Source organism: Trachemys scripta, chromosome 8 (assembly GCF_013100865.1).
Source record: "Trachemys scripta elegans isolate TJP31775 chromosome 8, CAS_Tse_1.0, whole genome shotgun sequence".
Lineage (NCBI taxonomy): Eukaryota > Metazoa > Chordata > Testudines > Emydidae > Trachemys > Trachemys scripta.
In genome coordinates this window covers 106,924,269-106,949,731 of record NC_048305.1, presented here as the reverse complement: position 1 = coordinate 106,949,731, position 25,463 = coordinate 106,924,269, and the positions used below count along the sequence as shown (strand labels likewise).

Below are 25,463 nucleotides of genomic sequence, written 5' to 3'. Positions count from 1 at the left end.
AAGTAAAAAGCACCCTTAGTTACTTTATTGTCGTCATGGTGATGGTGGGCAAGCAGATATTTTGTCTAGCCCGGTACATTTTCTGGTCTGCTTCAGGGGATGCGCCTTTGATGTCAGGAGAAGTTCGGCCCTTGCACAAAATGCATTGGGAAGCAGAGAGCGGTCTCTGGGGAATCATGCGGCTGTGCCCACGGGCTGTGTGTGGGTTAGCTGCGGCCCTGCTCAGGCAGGCTACCAAGGAGTGCGAGCTGTGCCGATCCCATTTCTTGAGGAGCTGCCACTGCCCTCAGCTTTGCAATGCGGTCGGGTGGTCGCAGGCTCTGGCACGTGGGCCCTGGGGCGGCGACACACATGTGAAGATTCATGGAGACACGGCCGATGCGTTCTCCGGCACTAAGATAAATAGAGTCATTTACGGAGATTGGACTGGATTTTGAACACTAATAAGGGGTGGCTGGAGTTTTTTTTTTTTTTTTTTTTTTTTTAACTGGAAGCGAAGCTGAGCAGCAACATGTCGGTGACAGAACCGTCTGGCAGAGCCAGCAGCTTTCTTCTGGCCCGATAGCCGGGTGGGAGTGCTGCGGGCTCTGGCTGGATAGGGCGGGCGGGGGGTCTTGAGGAGCGGGCGGAACGTGGGAGTTGGGAATTCCGGACTCCTGAGTCTGGCTGTGGAACCGACTCCCTTTGCTGCCTTCGCCCACTCACTTGAACCTCTTTGGTTGAGTTTTCCTATGTGTAAAACAGGACTAAGAGACTCTCCCCCCTTTCCCCTCCTTGGGAGGGCCGAGGATTCAGGCGCTGAAGTATGTGCGGTGCTTTTGAACCTGTAAGGCACTGTAGCAGTGCTAAGCAGCATGAACGTGGAATTGCAAATTCTGCTGACCTGGGCCTTGTTGTTCTCTGCTCTGTACACCACTCACAGCCAGGCCCCGGACACACCCCACAGCACGAAAGTGACAAAGGGAAGCAACCGCTCTGGTGCGAGGGGTGGCGTTTGTACAAAGCACTCGAAGCTCCAGTGGTTACTGTCAAGGCTGGGTGTAAGGGATTTGACCCTGGGCTCTCTCCCTGTGCCCAGTCCTCTTGCTTGGTAAGCCTGTCTGTGAGAGGAGCTGTATCAGACCTAGGTGGTGGTTTTGCAGTCAGAGGTAACTTTTATGTTATGTTTTATTAGGCACCAGTTGCTACTGCACAGTTGTGGCTAAGTTGAATTTTTCACTCAGAGCAGGGATTAAATTTCTTTGTTTTGTATGAAAAATGCCCCTGATCCTCCTCAAAATGACAGCACGTACTCTTTGGCTATAGAATGGATTGCTTAGAATTCATCTGTTAATTGAAACTAATTGTTTAGTTACTTAAAATTAATGTTAACCTGGTCCTTGAAGAACATTAGTCTCCAGTGTTGGATTTGATTTGTCTTTAGTGGTCGTAATAATAGAATGACACAGACTCTTCAAACTTCCCGTCTAGTTGAAGCTCACGGAAATCTTGTGCATCGCCTGCACATAAAGACGTTTGTTTTAGGATCAGTGGTCATTTATTGCCATTACTCTTCGTAGCTGATCATTTCTCCTTCCCAGAGGCTGAAGAATAATCGTCAGGGAGTCCCACAAGCTGCCTTCATTCACAATGGCTGCAAGCCCCTATTGTTCTCAGTGGGACGGAGGCCATAGGCAGAGATGGCCTCCTGTCACCTGCTCCTCACAGAGTTCCTTGCCGCTTCCTGATGTCTCCGTGAGGGCAGCGTGGAGTCAGTGGCCGTGTTAAAGAGGGTGTCCTAACTGAGGGCAGCCTGTAGCATCAGTCCCATTGAGAACAGCTGGAGCGGGTGGACGAAAGAGGGTGACTTGTTGTGAGTTCTTCGGAAGGGGATTTTAGGCTGCAGAGGAAACGAGGCATGGGTGGGGTGCGTATGCAGGGAGAAGTGGGGAGACAGGAGGGAAGGAAACTGGGGGTGGGAGGTGCGACACTATGAGAGAAAAGAGAAGAAAAAATAGAATGTGCCTTTAAAAATCCTTGGACTCTTTTCCGGGCCCCAAAGCACTAACAAGCCTTAACCCCAATCATATGGTTATTACATGGTGTCGCTGCAGGGCAGAGTTAAGGTGGTTTGGGTGTCGTAACTGCATTTCCATACCTTAGTGGGTTTGGATTGCTTTCAAGCTTAACCTCTAACTCTGAATTTCCTGGGTTTGTTGTGCTTGGTTTGGGGATAATTACAACATTTCTGTAATGTATTTTACTCTAAATGGCTTATCTGTGCTCTCAGCCTTAACTCCCCCATAACAGTTTTGTCTGGGAGTGATGAGTTGTTATTTTAATGCGGCAGCAGGCCCCCGCGGTAACAGAGCACTTGGCCACGGGAGAGGAGGAAGGGTGGGAGCGTGCAGCCCTGTCCCACGTGCTGGGGGACTGAGTATTGTCCTGTTGTGAAGTGTGTGTGTGGGGCGGCCAGATGGCTGGAAGAGAAAGAATTAAATGTTGTCTTCTTTGGGGACAAAGCAAAACCCTGGGATGAAAAGGAGTTCTCTGAGCGCTCAGATCCGCAGAGTGCACCGAGGGACACTCCAGCTCACTCGTTTAGTTCACAGCCGGGCACTACCCTCCAAACGAGGCTTCCAGCCAGCAAGCTGGCTTGCTACCCGCTAACTAGAATCTTGTAGACAAATTGCCGGTCAGGCCAATTAAAAAAGAAATAGAGGAAGAAAAACTTTGAACACAGCTTTAGTTCCCATTGATTCAAATATTCGCCCTCACTGGCTTTTAAATATTTACTAGCCAGCTGGGCATTTTTTTAGCACTGATTAATGAGTTACAATTTACTGTGGTTGGTTTGGTTTTTTTTTTCTTTGGGGCAGGGTTTGGGTTTCTGCCACAGCTCCAAGATGAATGAGGCTTCCCGTGAAAGATCGGGGCGGGGGGAGGGGGTTTGTATGCGTGTCTTTTAAAATGTTTATTCTTCATATTTGATCTGACCCACAATTAAATGGCCAAGCACGCTGCCTGTTTACTCTCCATCAGAGGGTCTTGACTCTGCTCCTTGCCTGACATTAATGCAAACCCAGACCTCCTCAGCTGCTAACATGGGAAACATCTGTCTCCCCTCCCTTGATCAATATCGGCCCTTCAGAGCCTGGGCTTGGAAAGAAGTGACATAAAATATCAGTTATATTTATTTGGATTTGATAAATTTAATTACTTGAAGCAATTAATAATTTATTTGTTTAGTATTGATTGCACTCCAAGCTGATGGTAATCAGCACATCCGTAGCAGGCAGGAAAGCATGTTTCTAAGTCTGAAACGTCCTATGGATTAGACAGTGAAGTGTTCCTGTCGCTTCTCCTGGCACCTCTCCTGTAGGGAAATCGCTGGGTGCAGACCCTGCTGCACACCACAGTAGACTTGGGTACGAGACATTACTCTTCAGAGGGGGAAATGCAGGCTGGACCTGGTGCTATGATGGGGTGTTGGTTGGTTTGAATTTGTTTTCACATTATCCGTGAGTGGTGAGGGCCTGAGCAAGTTATGCAGGTTGATCCAAATTCATGCCTGTGGAATGTGCCAGTGGGTGTATTATATTACTCCTGAGGGCATTCTGCGCCAAAACCCCAACAATTCTGCGCCAAAAACCCAACAATTCTGTGCACAGTATTTTAAAATTCTGCAAGTTTTATTTGTCAATAAATAAATGCTGAGGCTCCAGCATGGCAGTGGGGAGCACTGACCACTGGTTGTACGAAGGTGGGAGATCACCCTGCAGCCTCCCCACCCCCACCCCTGGGACATGGCCTCAGTGGTGAGGCTGCACCCGATCCTGAGACAGCACACATGTAGGTTCAATCAGGCAGGATCCAAGTGTGGAGGGGCTCAGTGTGGGGGGGATCCAGGTGTGGGGTGAGAGGATTCTGTGTGGGACAGTCTGGGTGCAGACAGCTCAGTGGGGGGTCGAGGTGTGGGGGGATCTGGATGCACAAAGGTTTGTTGGGGGGGTTTCAGGTGCAGGGGGGATTGGACTCTGCAGGGGCTTCCAGGTGAAAGTGGTTGGGGCTCAGCACAGGGGTCTGGGTGTGGGGGACTCAGCAGGGTGGGTCTGGGTGCAGGGGGTGGGGCTTGTCAGGGTGGGGGTTTGAGTGCAGGGAGCTCAGTGCGGGTGGTCTGGGTGCAGGTCTGGAGACAGGGGGTTTGGGTGCAGGGGGATTCCAGATGCAGAGGTTGAGGTTCAGTGGGGTTCGGGAATGGAGGACTAGGGGGGTTCTGGCTGTATGGGGTGAGGCTTGGCAGGGGTGTCTGTGTATGGGAGGTCCAGATGCACGGGGGTTGGGCAGATTGGGGAGCAGCTCCCTGCACAGTCACCCCTCCCCCCCCCCGCAGCTGAGGAGTGATGGGGGCAGGAAGCTGGGGAGGATGTTGAGCTTCCTGCAGCTGGGGGAGGTTTCTGGGGGTGGGTCTGACACCGCCCCAGCCACTCCTTGCAGGGGAAGAGAGAGGAAGTCTTGTCCTCCCCTGCCTCCAGCCCAGCCGGGACTAGCAGCTGATCCTGGCTCAGGGTAGGAGCCACTGGCTGGGGTGTCCCCAGCCCTGCAAGTGATTTATCTCTCTGCCAGCTGCTCCGGGTGCCTGAAACGATGCACCTGCGCAGCTAGGGAGTGGTGCGTAACTGCACTTGCAGCTTCCCTTTGCTTCCCTGTCAGAAAGTCATTTTCCTGCGGGGAAGCAAAGAAATCTGCGGGGGACATGAATTCTGCCCATGCGCAGTGATGCAGAATTCCCCCAGGAGTAATATTTATATATAGCATAACTAGTAAGGGATGTGTGGGAGTGCGCATGCATTCTTAATACCTGTATGTCTATAAAACGTACCTGAATGTGACAATAAGGAGTGGAAAATTTGGGAGGTTTTTTTTTTTTTGAAGAGGTGATAAAGGGATACAAAATATTGAATGGCGAAGAGAAGGGAGAGCAAGTGCTTCTGTTCATCTTTGCTCCGAATACAAGAGCAAGGGGGGGACAGTCAATGAAATTGAAAGGCAGCCAATTTAAAATTGCTAAAAGGAAATACGAAAAGGGTTGAATGGTATGTGGATAATGAGATCACGCAGAGTTACAATAGCAAGGATTAAAACAACATGGAATTGATATACACATTCCTGCTTCAGGGTCAGGCAATCTAGAACTGGCAAGGTCTGTCCCTGACATGGTTAGGGAGAATAACATCCTACTGCAAGATTTGTTGTGCCTGCCTCTGAAGCATCAGGTACCAGCCCGTGTCAGAGACAGGATCCTGGGCTAATGGCCTGATCCAGTCTGGCAGTTCCTGTGTTGAAGTCAAGAATTGCCAAAGTTAAGGCTGAGTGTGCAGCCGTAACCCTGTTGTGCACATTCATTGTGATACCGTCTTTTGCGTCACGATCACGTTAGTTCTCAGATAATGATTGCTTTGTTTCAACCTTAGGGACAAGTCTGTAGCATCTTGTACGATATATTTTTATTCTTCCAGTAAGTTATCATGTGGTATACATCTCTTCTCTCCATTTTGGGGCACATGATGAGTTATTTATAAAGTATTCTTTATGTTAATAATGTAGTCACCAGAAGTATTGTACGTTGAAACAAAACATTTCCTTTGGAGATAGTTACGCCTAGCGCAGTTTTCTAATTGATTGTAGTCACTCAAACCATGTATCAGGGCAATGCAGTGTCATCCATCTCAAAGGGTATTTTTGTATTTTTCTGTATCTGTTATTTGGAAGCTTAGCTAACTTCCTCTTTCCTTGGTTCTGAGTCTGTCTCACACCCTTGAGAAAGATTTTACAATCTCCTAAAGGAAATCTCGCTAGTAAAACCTCTTCCTTCATTTCCTAGAAGAATTTGTTGTGTACAGAATTTATACTTTTTCACTGCTGATTTGAAAGTTAGCAATAGATTTACCTTCAAGCCAAGTGAATTGTAAAATAATCCTTTCCGTAAATCAGCATTCCCAAGTTTGTTTTGAAGAACATTAGTGTATTGACTAGTAGCCTGTACCCCAGGTGGTATTGTTTTGAGCATCACCGATACTGATGCGTAGCTACTGAGAGTTCATACTGTAATTTAACTGTAAACCATCCTATGTGCCAACCGCGAGTACAAATGACATGCAAGTATGTTTTGCTGTTGTCTCCTCATTTAAATGACCTTCCTGAACTCTGTTATTGTGGCTCACACACATCACTGTGCAGAACGACAGGATTCTGCATGGTGCATCTGAGGCTGTACGGGGGGAAAAGCGTGTCGTTTTATTTGAGAAAGAAAATGTGATTGTGTAATTAAAACCTTATAATGTATGCACACAAGGAGGCCAAGGTCAGATTGCACATTCAGTCTTCATTTCCTCCCTTCTTGAGTTTAAATGCTCGCTCCCATAATCGTACATTTTTGTATTTTAATTTCCCTGTTGTTTAAAATTCCAGATCTGCTAGGCTCCTGTGGTTCTTTCAAGCTGTGGGAGAGAGGGAGCTATGTGCTCCTGCACCCCAGGGGAGAGGCTGCCCTTACGCCTCCTCCTACGCCACCCAGGACAAAAGAGCGTTCCTCATGTGCAGCTCTGGGCTCCCTCCTCCTGCAAACCTCCAGGCTCTGCAGGAGGAGAAAGTCGTCAGCACTGAACGCATTCTCACACGGAAAGCTGGCTACGGAGAAAGTTTTCTGCATTGAAAACCTTCCTTGTGGAGGCTAGCTGCAGTGCTAATGAGGGCCCGGTGTCTGTCAGCATTACGAGCATGTGTGCACACAATTGACTCTTTAAATGCTTGTAGCTTCCTTTGCAAAATGGTGGAAGGGCACAGTCCTCAGGGCTAGCAATGCTGAGGGTTTATAATGGCAAAACTCAGCATGAGGAAAAGGGTGTCCTAAAATTGAATTAAAACCGGGAACAACTTGTGTGAAATGACTTAATAAATGCTACTCAAACTTTACAAAACAAAACCATTTTAGTGAGAGACCAAGCATGGAAATGTCAGCCCCAGAAGTCAAGTTTTTGAGAGCGTTCTGAGCTTCTGAAAGTCCTAAGTTTATAGTAGGCCATGGCAGAGCATCCAATATGATATAATCATCCTGCCGCAGGACCTCGCTGAGTCCTTCCTTGTTAATCCGTAAAGCTGTGAATTCTGTGTACAGAGCCCCAGCAGCCTGTAACCACTTCCCAGCAAAAAAGGAATCCCTGGGCACTCTGTGGGGAGGTCTCGCGTTACTAAGAGTTCGTTATTCTTCCAAGCGAGACTCCAGGAAGGTTACTGCTCTGCTCTGACATATTATCATAAATCAGGAAAACTAAACGACGCACAAAAAACAAATGAACCAAGTCTGTTTTGCGAGGCCGTATCCTTGTCTCTTTGTTACCATGTTTTGTTTGTTTCATCACTAATTGGTAGAATTCATTAATCTGAGTAGGGCTCGCAGTAATCAGCGTGAATCAGTGAGTTTCCATGTAGGTGCGACTCAGACCCAAATGGAGGTGCAGATAATTCTGTTGCCCTCAGGTGCTCAGCTTTGAGACGAATGTCAAAGTCTTACAGTGCCCAGGTCTGCACAGGCCTCTCCCCCACCAACTCCAGGGACTGTGCCAGGAAGGAACTGGGCTACGAAAGTGAGCTTGCTTCTCTCTGTTCGTTGCATCACCCACTTATTGCCCAGCATGCCCTCCTGCAGTGGTGAGCAGGCAGGCACCTGGGTGCTTCCCGCAGCTCCCGGGCCAGGTGCATTGCCTGCCCAGCATCGGGGGCCCAGGCCAAGTGTCCTTGTCTCTGTCTTGGGAGGTGTGGCTACCGTAGCTGCGCGGCTTTGTGTGACACATTAGTGTGTTGCCCTTTATTTATTTTTCTCTTGATACACCCAGTTCATGCGCTTAGCACAGGTTGTTTATAGCAAGGACAAAGAATTGCAGTCCTTAAATCAAAAGTGATGTTGGTGTAATTATAAGCACGGGCTGTCTTGCAAAAAGAGCTGTTAGGAGACGTTGTCGGAGGAGGAAAGCATCCAAAATATATTAACCTCCAAAATCCCAGCTAATCAGTTTTGTGACTAGAGCAATCTATTCCCGGCTATTGTTATAGGGGGACTTTACAAATAGTAAATAACAAGAACAGCTTCCTCTGGAGAGGGAACGCAAAGGGCAACTGCCACTCACCTAGGAAGCTCTGTGGGAATTCTCCCTTTAAACTCGAGGAGGGACGTACTTCTCGTCAGGATTCTGCAGGGGCAGTGCCCAAGCCTTGCTCAGCCCAGGGCCACATTGGTAACTCATCAGGAGCTTGAAGGCCAGGCCTGCTGATCGCTCTCAGCACCCTCATCTAATTCAGAGGGGTGATCTTCAGACACCACGTATCCCAGCATGCAGTGCTCTACTTTGAGCCAAGCAGCCCGGCTCTCCAGTTCAGGATGCAGCACTATGTGCTGGGACCTGTGGGGTCTGCAGATTCATGTTAAAGATGCACCTCTCACGCCTGGGCATAAATCCAAGACCTGGAGCGGGGTTTGAACCTATCGCCGCTGGCGCAGCCGTGAGCCAGACTGACGCCTGTCCTTTTGTCCTCAACCTGGGCATGTCTCCTGGTCAGTAGCGCTGGGCGGGAGTGCTGCCATCTTTCTTTGGCCTTCCAGATTGTTTTGGGTGGTGCAGCTCTAACAAACCCGTGTCTGCTTAAAACCCACAGCGGTTGAAGCCCGAACCAGGGCTGCGCTCGCCTTCACGCCGGGCACCAATGCTTTCCCCCGCCATGAGACAGCCTAGCTAACGGAGCCTACCTAACAGATTATCAACGGCGTGTGAGTAATAGACTCCTCATTTAGTTTTAATACATTTTGCATAGAGAGCAATCAACCTTCATCAGTCTTAAAGATGAATTGGCTTAGCCCGCTACATTTTAAAGGTATTAGTCCGGCAGCAGCCACATAAATCATAACATTTTCTTAATGATGGTAAAATTAAAATATACTCTTGCTTTGAGAAGCCGATGAAGCCTTCCTGTTCACAGACCAGATCCTCCCCCAGAATTAAAGGGAAGCTTAATTGATGTGTTTTTAGCCTAAACAAACCCAAACAGCCCTGCTCTTCTTGTGCCACTATTCTGCGCCTTTTCAGTGAGGTCTGGGTCCATTGGTGCCCCCATCCCTGCCCCCACCCTCTAGCCCCCCAATAACTTTGACTGAAGAGCTTGACAGTGAGAAGGTGCGGAGTGCTCCCAGGCACTGTCTGGCCAGGAGCGTGTGTAGTTACAGTCGAAGGCGTTGCCAGAACAGTCAGCGGAGCTGCTGATAGGGCACCAGGTTGCCCCTGCTCCTTATGGTGTGTCCCTAGCAACCGGCCAGGCCAGGACGGCCCTGTGTGGTGACATGCTGTCCTGCGGCACTGCCTGGGTCAGGAATGCACCGAGCTGGCACGGGTGTGGCAGGCTTGCAAAGGACTCCTGTCTTGGCTAGAGAGGTGGTGGCCCCCGTGCAGGCCTTAGAGGTGAGGCTGAGGCCTGGTTCCCAGGGCTCCAGCGAGGTGAAAAATATGTAGCTACAGAACTCTGTGCCGAGAGAGAAAGCAGAGGGAAAGAATTGCAATTCCTTGGCGATGGGTTCCCTGTAAACACTTCGTGTCAGGGGAGGTAGGGATAGCAAAGACCTGTTAGATCATCCAGCCCATCTCCCTGGGGGGGTTTCCAGTTGTCCCACCTCGTTTTAAAGCTCCCAAGTGATGGGATAAACCCCACTTCCTCTGTTCTACAGCCTCATCCGTCCTGCTGTCAGAAGCATCTTCCTGCTGTGCAGTTTGCCGGCTCTCCCTGTCCCCATGTGAAGCACACTGAATAATTCCTCTCCTTCCTTGGCTTTCCTACTGGTCACACAGCTGCCGGCTGTAATGGGTTCCCTGCGTGTCGTGTCTCAGCCGAACGAGACGTGTTCGGCTCCTTTCTTCTTCCTTTCCCCCATGTCACCTAATCATTGTGTGGCTCTTTTCTGAGCTCCCTCCCGTTGGTCGCGGTCCCTGCGGGATGCCCCCCAGAGCTGCGGAAAGAGGGACTGACCCCTCCCAGATCTGACACTTCTGAGCATGCGGCCTCAAAGTGACACTGGCCTTTTGTGCTGCCGTCTAGCACTGCAAACGCCTGTCCAGCGTGCGGCCTCGCTGACCACAGCATGTGTCTCAGTTACACCCACTTCCCAGAGGATATGGGTTTGTGGATTACTTTGTCTTACCTGTAGTAGCTGCTCACTCTGTTATTCCCTGTCTCTAATCTCTCTAGGTTCCCTTCTCCTACATTTATTATCCTCACTGAGGTTTACAGCTCATCCCAGTTGAGTGTCTTCTACAAGCTTCGTCAGAGTTCTCTTCACTTCCACGTCCAGATGGTTAAATATAACTGTTCCTTAAACCCAGTGCCCCAAGGCCACCCCAGCTGGAGCCCTCCTTCCAACCTGACCCACTGCCAGAGCTGTAGATTCATGATTGAAGGATCATAAGAACATAAGAGCGGCCACACTGGGTCAGGCCATGGCCCTTCTAGCCCAGTACCCTGCCTCCAACAGTGCCCTGTACCAGAGCTTCAGGGGGAGTGTATAGAACAGAGCAATTCTGGAGTGATCCACCCCATCTTCCTCTCCTAGCTTCTGGTATTCAGAGGTTTAGGGTCACCCCAAGCATGGGGTTACATTCCTGACCCTCTTGGCTAATAGCCATCAACGGCCCTATCCTCCAGGAACTTACCCAGTTCTTTAAAACCCATTTGTACTTTTGGCCTTCACAACATCCCATGGCAATGAGTTCCACAGGTTAGCTGTGCAATGGATGAAAACGTCCTTCCTCTTGTTCGTATTAAACTGCTGCCCGTTAATTTCATTGGGTGGCTCCTGGTTTTTGTATTTTGGGAAAGGGTAAAAAACACGTCTCTATTCACTTTCTCCACACCACTCATGATTTTATAGACCTCGTCATACCCCCCTTAGTCCTCTCTTTTCTAAGCCGAACAGCCTTAATCCTTTTAGTCTCTCCTCGGATGGAAGCTGTTCCATGCCCTGGGTCATCTTTGTTGCCCTTCTCTGGACCTTTTCCAGTTCCACTGTATCCCTTTTGAGGTGCAGCAACCAGAACTGGACACAGTATTCGAGGTGTGGGCGCACCAGAGATTTGTCTAGTGGCGCTGTGATATTTTCTGTCTTATGTTCTATCCCTTTCCTGATAGTTCCTAACATTTTGTTCACCTTTTTGACCACCACTGCTCACTGAGCTGAAGTTGGCGTAGAACTGTCGGTGGTGACGCCCGTATTTTCTTTCTTGGGTGGTAACAGCTAATTTAGAACCAATCATATATGTATATTTGGGATTATTTTTCCCCAGTATGCATTACTCTGCACTTATTGATGTTGAATTCATCTGCCATTTTGTTGCCCAGTCACCCAGTTTTGTGAGATCCCTCTGTAACTCTTCACAGTCTGCTTTGGACTTAACTATCTTCAGTAGTTTTGTATCATCTGCAAATTTTGCTAGTTCACTGTTCACCCTTTTTTTCAGATCATTTATGAATATATTGACCAGCACAGGTCCTAGTACTGACCCATGGGGAACCCTATTTACCTTTCCATTTTGAAAACTGACCATTTATTCCTGCCCTTTGTTTCCTGTCTTTCACCCAGGTACTGATCCACGAGAGGACCTTCCCTCTTATCCCATGGCTACTTAGTTTTCTTAAGAGTCACTGGTGAGGGACCTTATCAAAGGCTTTCTGAAAATCCAAGTACATTATATCCACTGGATCCCCCTTCTCCACGTCCTTGTTGACTTCCTGAAAGAGTCCAAAAGATTGGTGAGGCCTGACTTCCCTTTACAGAAGCCACGTTGACGCTTCCCCAGCAAATCGTGTTCATCCATGTGTCTGATCGTTCTGTTCTTTACTGTAGCTTCTACCAGTTTGCCTGGTACGGAAGTTAAGGTTACTGCCCTGTAATTGCCAGAATCGCCTCTGGAAGCCTTTTTAAAAATTGGTGTTACATTAGCTACCCTCCAGTCATCTGGTACAGTCCAGTTTAAGCGATTGGTTACGTATCAGAGTTAGTGGTTCTGCAATTTCGTATTTGGGTTCCTTCGTACCTCCAGGGTGATACCATCTGGTCCTGGCGACTTTAGATTCCTCACCAATGAGGACAGCTCCAATGTGGGACTCTCCCCTACATCCTCTGCAGTGAAGACCGCTGCCAAGAATTCATGGAGCTTCTCTGCAGTGGCCTTGTCTTCCTTGACTACTCCTTTAGCACCTTTGTCGGCCTGTGGGGCAGGTTTTCTGCTTCTCATGTACTTCATTATTTTTTTACTGTTCGATTCTCTGTCTTTAGCAAGTTGCTGCTCAGATTCTTTCTTGGCCTGGCCAATGATATTTTGCTTGCCAGAGTCTGGGTTCCCTCCTATTCTCGTAACTAGGACTGGATTTCCAACTTTGAAAAGCTGCCTGTTTGCCTCGAATGGCCCCCGGGACTCTGCTGTTCAGCCATGGTGACGCTCTTCTGGCACCCGACTGTCTTTTTGGATTGGGATGTAATTGAGTGTGAGCCTCTCTCTGGTGGTTTTATGGAGTCTCCGTGCTGCTTGCAGGCTTTTGACCCCGGTGACTCCTCTCTTTAATGTCCCTCTAACTAGCGTCCCCGCCCTGGCGCCATTCCCCCTTTTAAAGTTAACATGTAACTTTGCATCTAGTGCGTTGGTCCGGACTCGCCCCTGAGGACCGTTTCAGCCAGTTGCCCATAGCTTTCCTTGTGGCCGTTTGACGAGATGCATCATCGTATTGTCTGCGAGCCCCAAACTCCTGGCTGATGTGGGCCCTTAAGACAGGGCAGGATTCTCCGGGGCCTGGGTGACTCTCGCTAGGTGTCGCACCCAGTCTGTGGTGCAGCTGGGAAGCGAACCCCGGTCCAGTGTCCTAGCCCCTAGGCCGTCCGGCCTACCCTGCTGGTGTGTGTGGTGATAGCCCTGGTTATTTCATGGTTCCTAGCACATCACTGAATCATTCCTTGCCTGTTGAGCTCCCTGTCCCCACGATAGCTGGGCACAACTCGCAGGGTCTGAGTGGGAAGCGTGCATTGCGTTGTGGGGGCCATGCCCATCCTGGCTGGTCTCCTAGCACTGACGAGGGATGGGAGGCACCATGGACTTCTCAGCTCCCTTCTCTGCGAGAGCAGCACTCCCCCGGCTGAGAGCTTGGCTGGCCCCTGGGTGTGTTGTGCTGGAATCCTGTTCTTGCCCGGCGTGTTTGGGCTGCTCATGCTCTGATAAATGTCTGGTGTGAGCAGCTAGAGCCCAAAGGGAATGCGGCCGAGACCCTGCTAAGTGTATGCGTTCTTCCTCCCGCGGCCAGCTCCAATTCCCTTTCATAGCTCACATCTGATGATTTCTCACTCCCCTAGCCCCTTAGCTCCAATGCAAATGTGTGTTCACACTTCCGCCAGTCAAGTAACTGTGCTCTCTGTCTCTCCCTTTGTTATAAAGCCCGCTCTGTAAATGAATCCCACAGGTCTGGGGCTCAGCAGGGACAAGGAGAAGTGAGTCTGTTAGCGCATGAGTCTAATCAAGGCGGCTAAAGCGAATAAAGTAGGGCAGCATTGCACATTCGCCGCTGAGTAAATGAGCCCTTTGATGGGCCGGGCGCCGCGGGAGAGGGTTTGAAGCTAAGAAGAACTTTTGTTGTTAATTCAGTGACATGTGGAAGCTGTAAAACAGCGCGTCTTGCACACACACACGAGGGAAAATAAAAGCCCTCACGGCCAGGCTTTTCAATACCTGCCCTCGGACCTAGTCTGAAAACTTTCAGCCTCTGTCTCCCTCTTTTACCACTTGATTTTCCTTTCTCTCGCTTGCTTGCTTTTTTTTCCCCCTGCACTATAAAAAGAAAAGCTCTCTTGCCTTTTGAACTAGACGGCTGTGAGTGAGGGCTAACTCGGAGCTGTGTGGCTCGGTTACCTTTGTGTTCCAGATGAAACTGCCAAGCTCGGTAGGACAGAAGAAGATTAAAGCCCTGGAGCAGATGCTGATGGAACTCGGAGTAGGTGAGTAAAGGGGGCATGCTAGAGAGAAAGAGACACACAGTGCAAGCCTTTGTCGTCTAGATGGGCTATTTTTTCCCCTAGTAATACAGCCAGTTTCTTAAATAACAGTATGTGAATGGGGTTTAAAATAATATTTTACGTTTTTTTTTTAAAAAAGGGCAAAAGCCAGAACAAGATGCGCAGGGTTTTTTCCCCCCCTCCCAGAAGAAAACTGGTTTAAAAGGGCCTTTGTCTCTCTCTTGTTTGGGGCTTTTTTAACCATCAAGAGCGGCAGCATAGCACTGCGAAGGCCAATCTCAGCCGTGCCTGCTAAGTGTGCTAGTGACCACGGCCTGTGCATTGTTCAGGGGTGCCCTGGCTCGCTTTCAAGCTTCCTTTCCTCCTAATTTACTGCTCCTGGTGGCAAGTCCAAAATGCGTCTGGGGTTGTGCAGCTCCGTTCAGTAGCTGGCCTGCTGGGTGACTCTCCGGCGTGCCGCCACTGAGTAAACACACATCCCTCGCTCTTGAACTCTGGGGGCTTCACAGCAGAGAGACGCGTTCACTTAGCACATACAATGCGCAGTCATCGCTGGGGTGGCCGGAGCGCAGCCCACAGAGTTCTGTGCCGTGCCCGGCTGCTGAAATCCATTCGCAGGCTCGCCCAGAGCGACGACGGATCCCAGCATGCAATGTTCCACCCCCAACCCCCCAAGAAAGCAACGTTTCCGAGGTTTGGAAGAGGTCCCTGAGCATGCTCAGTAACTACATGGCCTAACCATTGTTAGTGTTCAGGCTTCCTCGTCCGTGGCCTGTTGTAATGCCTCACAAGCAGCCCCGGCTATGGGCAGCGCTAAAGGCCCTTGTCACAGGTCCCCCCGTGCCACGCTAGCGCTGCCAGGCTGGTACACAGTCCCCGTGGGGGCACCCACAAAGCCCCCCTTCCTGCCCACAGAATCAAGGTGTGTCAGTTGTTTTTCCAGCTTAAAAGAGCAGATGCTAACCCGGGGAAAGCCTGGGCTGTGAGGTACGCTAGGAATGAGAGGACATGAGGGACGCCGGGGATGGGGTCAGGGTCACGGGCTTCGGATAGCTTCAAAGGAGCCTCCTGAGGGAGGGCAGGAGAATGATCCTGCCTCGGCAGCTGGCGGGACGAGGAGCAATGGCTGCTGCCCAGGGCCTGGGGTGTGTAGGCTCTGAGGGCAGGCAGTGAAGGCCCCATTGCAGCAGAGGCTGTTGTCTCTGGGCCTGTGAAGCTGGAACAGAGCATGTCTCCGGCTCTGGAACGGCAGCACCACCTGGGCTCTCGGGGCAGCCTTGGGAGCCGGCGCCTGGCAGAGGTTCTGCACCTCCGCCTTCCCACTCGATGGCAGGAGCGTTCCGGCTGCCCTTCGCCCGGCGTGCGCTCCAGCATGGCCACACGCAAGGTCAACGCGGTGCAGGGGAAGGAGCCGGGTCGGGAGCCCTGCACACAGGCAGTGCTGCGTGGAGAGGGATCTGCGTGTGGATTTTCTCCCCCTCTCCCACCCCTCAGGCATTGCTCTTCATAGCAGCGGCCTGTCCCGCTGGGGGGTCTAGGTATGAGGTGGTGCCACGGGAGCTCGGCTCGTCCGTAAGACACGGCTGTAACACAGGGCCATGATGGGCAGCACCAGGCCAATGGTCTCAGTCCTGCCCTGGAGGAAGAGGGGACGTCACCGGCTGGGGTGTGTATTATCAACACCTGTCCACTGGGAACTGGCCTGAGACCAGGTCCGAGGTGGATGCCACGGCCAAGCCCTCCTGCCTGGAGTTGGATTTGAACCAGCATCCCGGAGGGGAAAGGCTCCCAGGCCCCGACCTGGCGAGGTTGCTTTTTAACCCCTTGGCCAGAGCCCTCAGAGCTCTCTGGCCCTGTTAACTGCTGTGAAACCACTGGCTGGGCATGCAGTGGGCGTGGGTGTGGGATCTGGGGTGTCTCCCCTCTCCCAGGGCCGGGGTGCCCAGCTCTGAGCTCCCTTTGCTCCCCCAGATCTCAGCCCCATGCCGACGGAGGAGATTGTGCAGATGTTCAACGAGCTGCGGAGCGACCTGGTGCTGCTCTACGAACTCAAGCAGGCCTTCGCCAACTGCGAGTACGAGCTGCAGATGCTGCGGCACCGGCACGAGGCGCTGGCCAAGGCGGGCAGCCTGGGCCCCGTCGGCATGGAGGGGGCCCGCGCAGACGGGCAGGCCGGGCTCAGCGCGGAGGAGGGCAAGGGAGATGCCAAGGACCAGATCATTGATGTGGTTGGAGCTCCGCTGACCCCGAACTCGGTGAGTAGGCAGATGGGGGCGTCTGGAGGGGGCTCCCCATCAGGTCTGCTCCAGGGACTGCATTCTGAGCCCTGCGGGGGGCTCTGCCCGTCTCTCCCTCCAGGGGCGAGTGCTGGGGGTAGCACAGTGCCCCCTTTAGCCTAGGCTCCAAGTCTGCTCTTGGTGTTCCCACCCTGGGCCTGGCACTGCCCCTGGTGGCACGCGTGGGGCGGCAGTGGTTCCTGCACCCTGCGTGGGGGGGGGTGCTGGCATTGCAGGGAGTTGGCAGAGGCAGGAGTGGGTATGGTACCTACCTGGTACTGTCCCAGGGAGCTCCCCTGCGAGATGCAGGCCCGTGAGGGAGGAGGAGCGAAGGCAGGCGAGTGGGCCATGGGCAAGTTCCGGTGAGCTCCAGCGACACCCAGGGGCAGGGGGCGTGGGCAGGAGGGAGGGGTGTGAAGACCGGAGGGGAGGAGCCTGTGAAAGCGCTGGGACAGGAGAGCCAAGGCGCTGAACGCCCTGGGAAAGCCGAAAGTCAGGCGCACGCCCTGGCGGGGGCTGAGCAAATGGGGTGGCCCCTGTCTCCCCGCAGCTCCCCCCCAGCATGGAGTGCTGTGAACGGTGGCTGTCCCGCCCCCAGAGGACAAGCCTGGCCTGCCCTGTGCAGCCCCGAGCGCTGTCCGACGTGCCCCGTGCTCAGCCGATACACTGCCCCGGGAGCGGCACGGCCCTTCCCGTTTCCAAATGGCTAATGTGTCCGGGGCATTGAGAACACCTTATCTGTCAACGACAGAGGTGACACATTCATCTGGACTTGAGTAATGTCCTGTTCGCTTGTGACAATCTGAAGTTGTGAAGCAGCGTTCCGCTGAGGCAGGCTCATGTTTGCAGAGGAGTCTTTGTGGGAGCGTGAAATCTCGACCCTCCCTGGGGTCCGGGAAGGGCGAGGCTGCAGCCATTCCAGGCGGATTCACAGCACTCGCTGTCCCGGGAGACCTCCCAGAGTGCGTGTGCTGGGGGGCGGGCGGGTTTGTGCGTCTCCAGCCACATTCTGCCTCGGTGCCGCTGCCTGGAATTGCAAACAAAGAGGCGAGGCCGGCAGCACGGAGAGGGTTAAAATGACCTGCTCTCTGGCATATTTGAAAGAAATATAATCACGTTAATTCACTGCAAGGCAAATTCGGTACCTAAAGGGCCCCCATGTTAAATACAGCTCTGACCTTTACCGGCTGATTACACAAAGACGACACAATTAGATTAGTCCAAGACAAAAGGTCAAGCGCATTCACACTGTGACCATTTGATGCTACCTTTGGAGGGGAAAAAATTACATCCCAGCTGGAGGGGTGTCTGGGGGAGGAGCAGACTTGTGCTGCTGCTCCCCGGCCAGCTGGCTGCAGGTGTGCTGGGCGAAGGCGGACCCAGCGCTTCACCGGGTCTGTCTCCCATCCCCACCGCTGCCAGCCCGCTCCCCGGCAGGGTGTGTGCTCGGGCGCTTTGGGGCACAGGCACCACCAGCCGCCGGCACAGCAGGGTTTGGCTCCATGCTGGAGATACCAGCAAGGCCACGCAGGCGGCAGAGCCGGCCGAGCACCTGGGGCAGGCTGGCGGGCGGGTGGTACAGGGACCAGCCGGCCTTCCTGTCACCTAATGTTTATATTCCAGTAGCTCCGAAGGGGCTGTGTGAACACAGGAGGAGGCACGGTCCCTCCGCGTGAAGTGAGCTCCCGAACCAGCACCTCCTGGGGAGCTGGTGGTTACTGTCCCCATGCGGCAGCTTGGGGAACTGAGGCCCGGGACGAGGAAGCGACATGCTCAGGGTGTTGCAGTGAGTCGGTGGCAGAGCACACCTGACTCCCAGCCTGGCTCTGTTCCCAGGGCCACCCTTCCTCCTTGGGCGCTGAGTGTTCACAAGGAGCCTGGCAGTGCCACCGAGCTCGGGGACCGGGCTGCGAGCCCAGCGCTGGCTGCGTGGAGGGACCCCTGGGGTTAGTGCTGCCACCCCCCACTGTCGCACGTGACCCCGCTCTCAGCTGTGAGACCTGGGAGCGTGGCCCAGGCAGAACCTTTCCCCTCCGCGAGGCACCGGCTCGCTCGCCTGTGCATCGCAGAGGGAGGGGAGAGGGCTGCAGGAATCCTGTTGGGAGTTCCACCCACACCCACATGACAGGGCTGGGGTGGTCTTGCCCTGGTGTCCCATGGGCAGCAGCCTGTCCTTGGCCCTCTCTTCCCTGCCAGCCCTGCAGCGTCCCGGGGCAGCATCTCCCAGCCCCGCGGGAGCTGCCGCGGCTTAGCTCAGGGGAGCACGTTGCAGGAGCTCTCGGCTCTTTTGGGGTGGGCAGCAGCCCGTCCTACACGGTGTTTTGTGGCGAGGCCCTGGGTCTAGCTGGTGGGAAGCCTGGTACCAGGGCAGCCCTGCCGTATCCCTCTGGTCCTCCCTACCACTCCAGCCTGGCCGTCCTCCGCGGTGGGGTGGTGTACAACTCCGGCCATGAAAGCCAACCCAGGGTCCCCCCCAGTGCAGCGTGTCGCTGACCCAAGAGGGACTTTCCTGCCGGCCTGGGGGAGGTGAAAGGTGAGCCGAACTTGGAACAAATTAGTTCCAAGCACAAGTTCAGCCAGTTACTCCAGATTAGAACCTTTGATTTGTGCGACTCAGACTCCACTCACTGATCCGTAATGAGTTGACTCTCAGAATTCCTCCCTTTGTTCCCGAGCTCACAAGTCAGCCCGTTAATGGGGAAAGGAAAAGACCTTGAGTCTAAGAAGTCTCGGGTTCAGAGTCGGAATTATTTGACTTTTAAGCTTCCTTTATCTGAACTCCTGCTGACTTCTTGTTTTCGGAGCCGGTTTGAAAGCTGGAAGTTACATTGTTAAGATCAATCGTTCTTTCTTTCCAGATGGAGTTCTAATATCTGCCTCTTTGTGTATTGAGACAGACGTTACATCTAGCCCAGGCTGGGTGGATGTGGCCCTTTTCAAACCCTTCCTTGCCATGAAAAGCAACTAGACTTGGAGGCTCATGTAAATTATAATGTCAAACATTTTTTTTTAACCAGACAGTCCCCAGTGTTGCCCGAGGCGACTGGAAGAGCCGGGCACGCACGGCAAAAGGAGGGGGATTAATATGAATTTGTGACACATTTGAAAGATGGGTCTTTGGCCATATACAGATGATCAGACGCACACGCTCTTCTCCATCAATTCCTTGCCCTGCCAGCGAAGCCGCCAAGCCCGGGCTCCTTTGTTTCCAGGCTGGGGTTTGGTTTTAAATGTGCCTTTGGCCTCTCGATGGTTACCAAGGACTGGATTTTTTCAGAGGGCTTCTATTCACGCCGTTGGGCGAGTTCTCGGGCACTTGTATTGCTCCGATAATGGAGCCTTATGAGGCAGCCGGGCCGAGGCCTCTGATGAAATCCCCGTGTGTTGTTTTAACGCCGAGCGGTGCAGATTGCCCTCTGCTGAGTTCCCCGCGCAGACGGAGGTTCGGGGCCGGGTGTCTGCTGGGGTGAGGGCAGGCGGGGCTCCCCCTGGCATGTAGGACTGGCAGGACACCTCTCCTCTGCCTCCCTTCCCGGGCTGCTGGCTCGCCGGGAGTGCCACTGGAAGGCTGGGGGTGTGGGGTGCCCTGGGATTGAACCAGGTGCAGCTGACGCTGCTGCATGTGCCCCTCTGGCCCCTCTACAGCTGGCCCAGGACACGTGTTGGGGGTAAGCCCTAGAGCACAAGCTCTGCCAGTCACCTCCCGGGAGTGCCACACCCTGGGGCAGAACCTAGGGACGGGAGTGATGGAAAAGACAGGTTGGATCAGCCGGGTGATGCCCTGGGGCAGGACTGAGCCTGTAGCCCGTGCTACCCGCCTTTCACTAGCCCAAAGAACGGGCTCCAGGTGTTGTCCCCAGTCTGGCCCTGACCTGGTATTTAACCTCCATTTTCCTTTGCTTCATTTGATCCCATCCCTCCCCATTGCTCCCCACTGGGCCCGCCCTAGACGGTTCCTCCGGGAAGGAAGGCTGGGCTGGGGTTCAGGGGAGCTGGGTTCACAGCGCGAGCCAGGGCGAGTCACTGGCTCTGCCACTCGGTTTCCCCTCTGTACCATGGGGATAGCAGCCCAGGTGTGGATTGGGAACTCCTTGGTGTTACCCCTGTCCTGGGCATGCTGCTTTGGTGCCTCAGACAAGCTGCCTCGAGCTCTCCCAGATGGTGCCGTTTGCTACAGCTGTGTAGGGTATGACTGCCCCCCTCCTACCTCCAGCTCTGGGACGGGTGGCCTGTGCAGCCCGGGGGAGCAGTGGCCTTTGGGGGAGCCCGGCTGCACCGGGGTTCCGTGCAGTGCCAGGTCTCTGCCCCTGGGCTGCAGGGGTCTCGCTCGCTACCTTAGTGCCCGTCATCCCCAGGCGACTGGGCCCTGTTCCCGGGCGTGGGTGGCACTGCCTGTGCACTGGGGCTCTGCCCAGCTGGGAGCTCTCCCGTTCTGATTTCAGCAGGGTACGGAGCCAGACAGCATCGGCCATGGGGCTGGGCACCGCGCCTGGTCTTCGTGCAGTGTGTCCTGCGTTGGGGCTGCCAGCCGGGAGCCTGTGTCCCTTGGGAGGGGAATTCCCTGCCTGTCACGAGTGGGCTCAGCTGAGGCTCAATCTCACGTCTGGCTCTGGGCCCGATCTGCTGGGTGCTCCGGCTCGTGGCATGGCGCGGCGCCTGCTGGGCTAGTGAGCCGGCTGGGTGCGTTTGCTCGTGGGCACCCGCTGACCCTGCTTCTCTTTTGTTTCCCGTCTCCCTTGGAGCAGAGAAAGCGCCGGGAGTCGGCCTCCAGCTCCTCCTCCATCAAGAAGGTGAAGAAGCCGTGAGCCCATCGGCTCAGCACCAGGCCGCGGCAACAGACTGACTGTGGGAGCCGGGCAGGGGAAGGAATCCAGCCGGGGCCGTTCCCTTCCCAGCACTGTCCCCTGTCCCTCCCCCAGCTGCCAGCAAGCCCGGCGGGGTGACGCTGCGGGGCCGCCGGGAAGCTGGGCGGGCGGCTGGAGCCGTGCGAGTGGCCACGGCGCAGACTGACGTGCTGGATTTGTGTGTCCCTGTAAATACAGCCCTGTCCCCCTCCCCCGAGTCTGTCGTCATTAGCCTGGGCCATGGCATCACTCGAGCCATGACTCCCAGAGCCCTGTTGAGCTGTGGCAGGGAGGGGCAGTTCCTCCTGCCTTGCCCCCTCCCCCTGGAGTCCCGGCTTCCTGCCCCCTTGGAGCCAGCCTCCCACTGAGGTGCCAGCCAGCTGTGGCCTCCCGGGCAGGCTGGGGGGCAGCCTTGGCTCCTGGCATGGCTGAGGGGGGAGGTGGGTGGCTGCTTCCCCAGGAGCTGGAGGCCCAGGGCTGCTCTTTAGCCACCCCCGGGCCGGGGTAGGAGCCAGGCCCCGAGCCCGGCTTGCAAGGTGCTGACGGTGCCAGGCTGTGCCCGAGCCGCCTGCTGCGTGGCGCATGGGCCGTGCTTTGCTGGACGGTCTCTGGCCCCGCCGCCGTCATTCCGGCCCTGGGCTGTTCTGCACGCTGCCATCACGCGGGTGTAAAGCCCGGTGCGTCACCCGCTGCCCCCACTGCTGCCCCGCAGGCCAGCCCCCTGTGCACCCTGACGGGGGGGTGTCCTGGGTCTTTAACTGCCCCGCTTGGGGCCTCGAGCACAAGCCTCTGGCTGCCCCTTCCCCCCCGCTCCCTCCAGGCCAGGCGCAGAGCTGAGGGCTGTCCTGGCCCTGACCACGGGGAGCCCCTGTGACCTGCTCCCAAGCCAGGCTGGGCCCTGGGGCGGGGGGCTGACTCCTAGAGGCCCTGCTGCAAAATCCCCACAGCCTTGGGGCTGGGTCCTGGTCTGGGGCTCGCTTCCTCTGGCAAAATGGCATCTCTCATTCCCGCCTCACCGGGGAGCCCCCTGCGTTTGCCTGGCTGGGTAGAGCCCCGCACCCAGAGCTCTTGTGTCCCCCCTGCCGGGGGAGGGAGCCAGGGCAGAGCGAGGGGCAGCCAATATGGGCTGGGGGGCTGCGGGATCAGGGGCTGCTTTGCCCTACACATGGTGGGGGCCTGGTGCTGGGGCAGCTCCTCCCGCGGGGCAATGCACAGGGGGCCCCAGAGCCCNGGGGCCTGGTGCTGGGGCAGCTCCTCCCGCGGGGCAATGCACAGGGGGCCCCAGAGCCCCACCCGCACTGGCTGGTGGAGATGAGCCCCAGAGCTCCTCACCCAGCTGGGCTCAGGCCTTGGCCCGGGACGAAGGCCGGGGGGCACCGGGGGAGGGAGTAGTGGGACCTCGCCCAGCCAGTGTCATTGTCTCCACAGCCCAGTCAGCTGCTGGCCCCTGGGCATGGTAACCTCCCCCGCGCTGTGTGCAGGTGGCTCGGCCCGGGGCTGGGCGTGGGGCCGTAGCTTGCCCAGCAGCGCTGCCCGGAGCCCTGCCCGCCCAGCTGTGAGTCTTGGGCACCGCAGAGGAGGGGACGAGTCCACGGCCTCCAAGCACTCGTCTCGGCTGCCCTTCCTCCTGGCCCAGGGAGCGCTCACCCTGCCCCCCACATCTCCCTTCCTCCCTGGAGGGCCCAGGCTCCACGGGGAGAGCCGGTCCCTGCCCCTCTGAGCTTCCCCCCACTCGCACGTGCTGGGGCAGGTGCTGTCCGGGCAGCCCCCATGCAGGCGGGGCGATTGCTGGGCCGGGACTGGCCCCACTCACGTCCCCACCTGCAGGAACGAAGGGAAAAGGCCAAGTGCCGAGTTTTCATAGCAAACTCATTAGCCGCCATCAACCCCAGGTTGCTAAACCAGCTCAGGTGCTTACGCAGAGCCGTTAACCCCCTCACCCCCCTTGGAGCTGGCCCCCAGCCTAGGCACTGCCCCTCTTCAGGGGTGGCTCTGGCACCTGGGCGTGCAGGCCCTTCTGCTCCCTGGGGCCAGGCCAGTGCCCAGGGCACCTGCTCCCTGGCCCCAGAGTAGCGGGTACCATGGGGGTTAGTGCTGGCCTTGCCCCACTCGGCAATCCCCATGGGCTGGCAGCCAGGAGCCCCTTTGCCCCCTGCCGGGCGTGGGTGATGCCCATGGGCCTGCCTGTGTTTGTAGCGAGCGGGGGAGGCTCCTGGCACCCTGTGACTGGCTGGGCATGGGTCTGTGGTGGGGCCAGTGGGGCCCAGCAGCAGCAGGGGGGGGGGGGGCACAGCTCCCCAGGTGCCTGTGCCATGCGCTGCCATCCCAGTGTCTGGGCCAGAGCAGGGCAGTGCCAGTAGCATGGGGGGGCATGAGGCCCATGCGCCAGGCTGGCCATGGCATGCCTGCTACAGCTGGCAAACGGGGCCTATGCAGCGTCTTTCACAGTAGTGCTTGTAGGGCCCTGGGTGCTCCCCGGGCATCTCCAGCCAGCCATGCCCAGCCGCTCCTGCCAGGGCCTGGGCACGTGCTGCATCCTGGCCAGCCAAGCCCTTTGCCACCAGAGTCCTGTCGGGTTTTGCCAGCGCGGCCGGGCCGCTGTGGTGGACGGGGCGACGCTGCCCCTGAGCTGGGCCCACAGCCCCCATTTGCCCTGTTTGCTACGTGCCCAGCGGGGACGCCTGTGCCAACCCAGGGGCTGTCACTGCGGGCAGCATGCAGCCGGAAGTGCCGGGTTCTGGGCGAGCAGGCCAGCGCCCAGCTTGGCACCCGGGTGGGCTTCGCAGGACGGGCAGCCCCTGGGCGGGACGTGGCACATGGCGGCTCAGTGCAGACTGTGGTGCTCACGTGGGGGCTTGGCATGGCCCCTGTGCACTGTGTGGCCTCACCTGGGCCACTCGCCTGCCAGGCTGGGGCTGCCCAGTGACCGTGCGGCCTCGGTGAGCTCCAGCGAGAGGCAGCAGCTGCTCCAAGCCCAGTTCCCCAGCTGGGTGGTGCTGTCCCCGGGCATGATCACCTGACACCCTCTGGCCCCCCCGGTGCTTTGTGGCGGGGGGGTCAGGCCAGGTGAGACACCAGCTGCAGGGCCTGAGTCCAGGCCTAGGGGGCATCAGCTCAACACATCTGGCCCCTCCCCAAGGTTCCCCATCCTGGGGTGCTGCAGCCCGGCTGCCCCCCCCCCCAGCCTTGGGCTCCCCCTTCTTGTGCTGCCTCCAGACAGGCACCCCCTGATTACTGCCCCTCCCCAGGGCGTGGCCTGGTGCTGGCCTGGGCCAGGCCCAGTGCGTGGCAGTAGCTGAATTAAGGGCGGGGGGGGGGGCAGCTCTCAGTAAGGGCTGAATCCACCACCATGGCCAGCCAGCCCGGGCACCGTAATTCCAGCCGTCCCAGGTGCCGTTCGATGGGCATGGTGCTAATGGCCTGGCATGGTGCCTGCAGGGACGCTGGGCTCAGGGTTGTGCTGGGCTGGCCAGGAAGGTGGTGTGTGGCAGGCTGGGAAATGCACCAGCGCCATCCCTTGGCGACATGGCAGCCTGGTGCCAAGTCGCTTCCCTCACACGTGGCCTCATCACCGCTCTGCGAGCTGCTTAGTGGGAGAGGACGCCCCTCGGAGCAGCAGGTGCACCCTGCCCATCCCCACGGCGTCTGGGCTGGCTCTGGGCGCTCACCAAGCTGGTGCCAGGGGCTGTAACTTGGCGACCCTCAGGCCTGTGGGCAGCCAGGGCGTGGCGAGGGGGCGGGGGCCCAGGGCCTGGTGAGCAGCGGGGGGCGGGGGGCACACTCTGGCTGCGTGTTGTCTCGCCTGCAGGGCTGTCCCGCATGGGGCTGGCTGAGCGGCACCAGGCCTCCAGGGTGTGACCCACTGTAGGGGGGGCTCAACTGGGCTATTGGTATCTCCCCTTCCTGAGTTGCGGGTGCACCCACTACCCCCACCATCCCCCAGAGCCCTCCCTTGCCTGTCCGCTCGGTACCTCAGTGAACCGGCCTTGCCCTGTTCATTCCCTGCCCGTGGGGAGTGGGGGCTGACAGCACCTCCCTGGGGCTGGGTGGAGCAGGGACCCCTCTGCTGGGATCTGTCCCCATCTCCGTCCTCCTCCCACAACCGAGCACGGGGTGCCGGCGGCCCAGGCCCCAGTGCAGCAGCTGCCCCCCCTTAACCCCAAGAACCAGATCCCCCGCCCCACTCCTCCTGGGGAGAACAAGCTCTCCGCAGCACAGCCCTGCTGGGAGGGCGCATCCCAGGGCCTCCCTCCAGAGCAACCCACTGCC

At 56.1% G+C, this 25,463-nt stretch overlaps 1 protein-coding gene across 3 annotated transcripts in view; it reads left to right on the top strand.

Moving 5' to 3' along the window:
• The window catches only part of DMAP1 (DNA methyltransferase 1 associated protein 1), a 46,684-nt gene extending 25,278 nt beyond the window's left edge, over positions 1-21,406 (top strand). For all 3 annotated transcript variants that reach the window (XM_034778839.1, XM_034778838.1, XM_034778837.1), the window contains exons 9-11: positions 13,984-14,056; positions 16,046-16,329; positions 21,096-21,406. In XM_034778839.1, the coding sequence (XP_034634730.1) occupies positions 13,984-14,056; positions 16,046-16,329; positions 21,096-21,155 (417 nt within the window). In that variant the 3' untranslated portion in view covers positions 21,156-21,406. The remainder of the gene's footprint in view (positions 1-13,983; positions 14,057-16,045; positions 16,330-21,095) is intronic.
• The last annotated feature ends 4,057 nt before the right edge of the window (positions 21,407-25,463 follow it).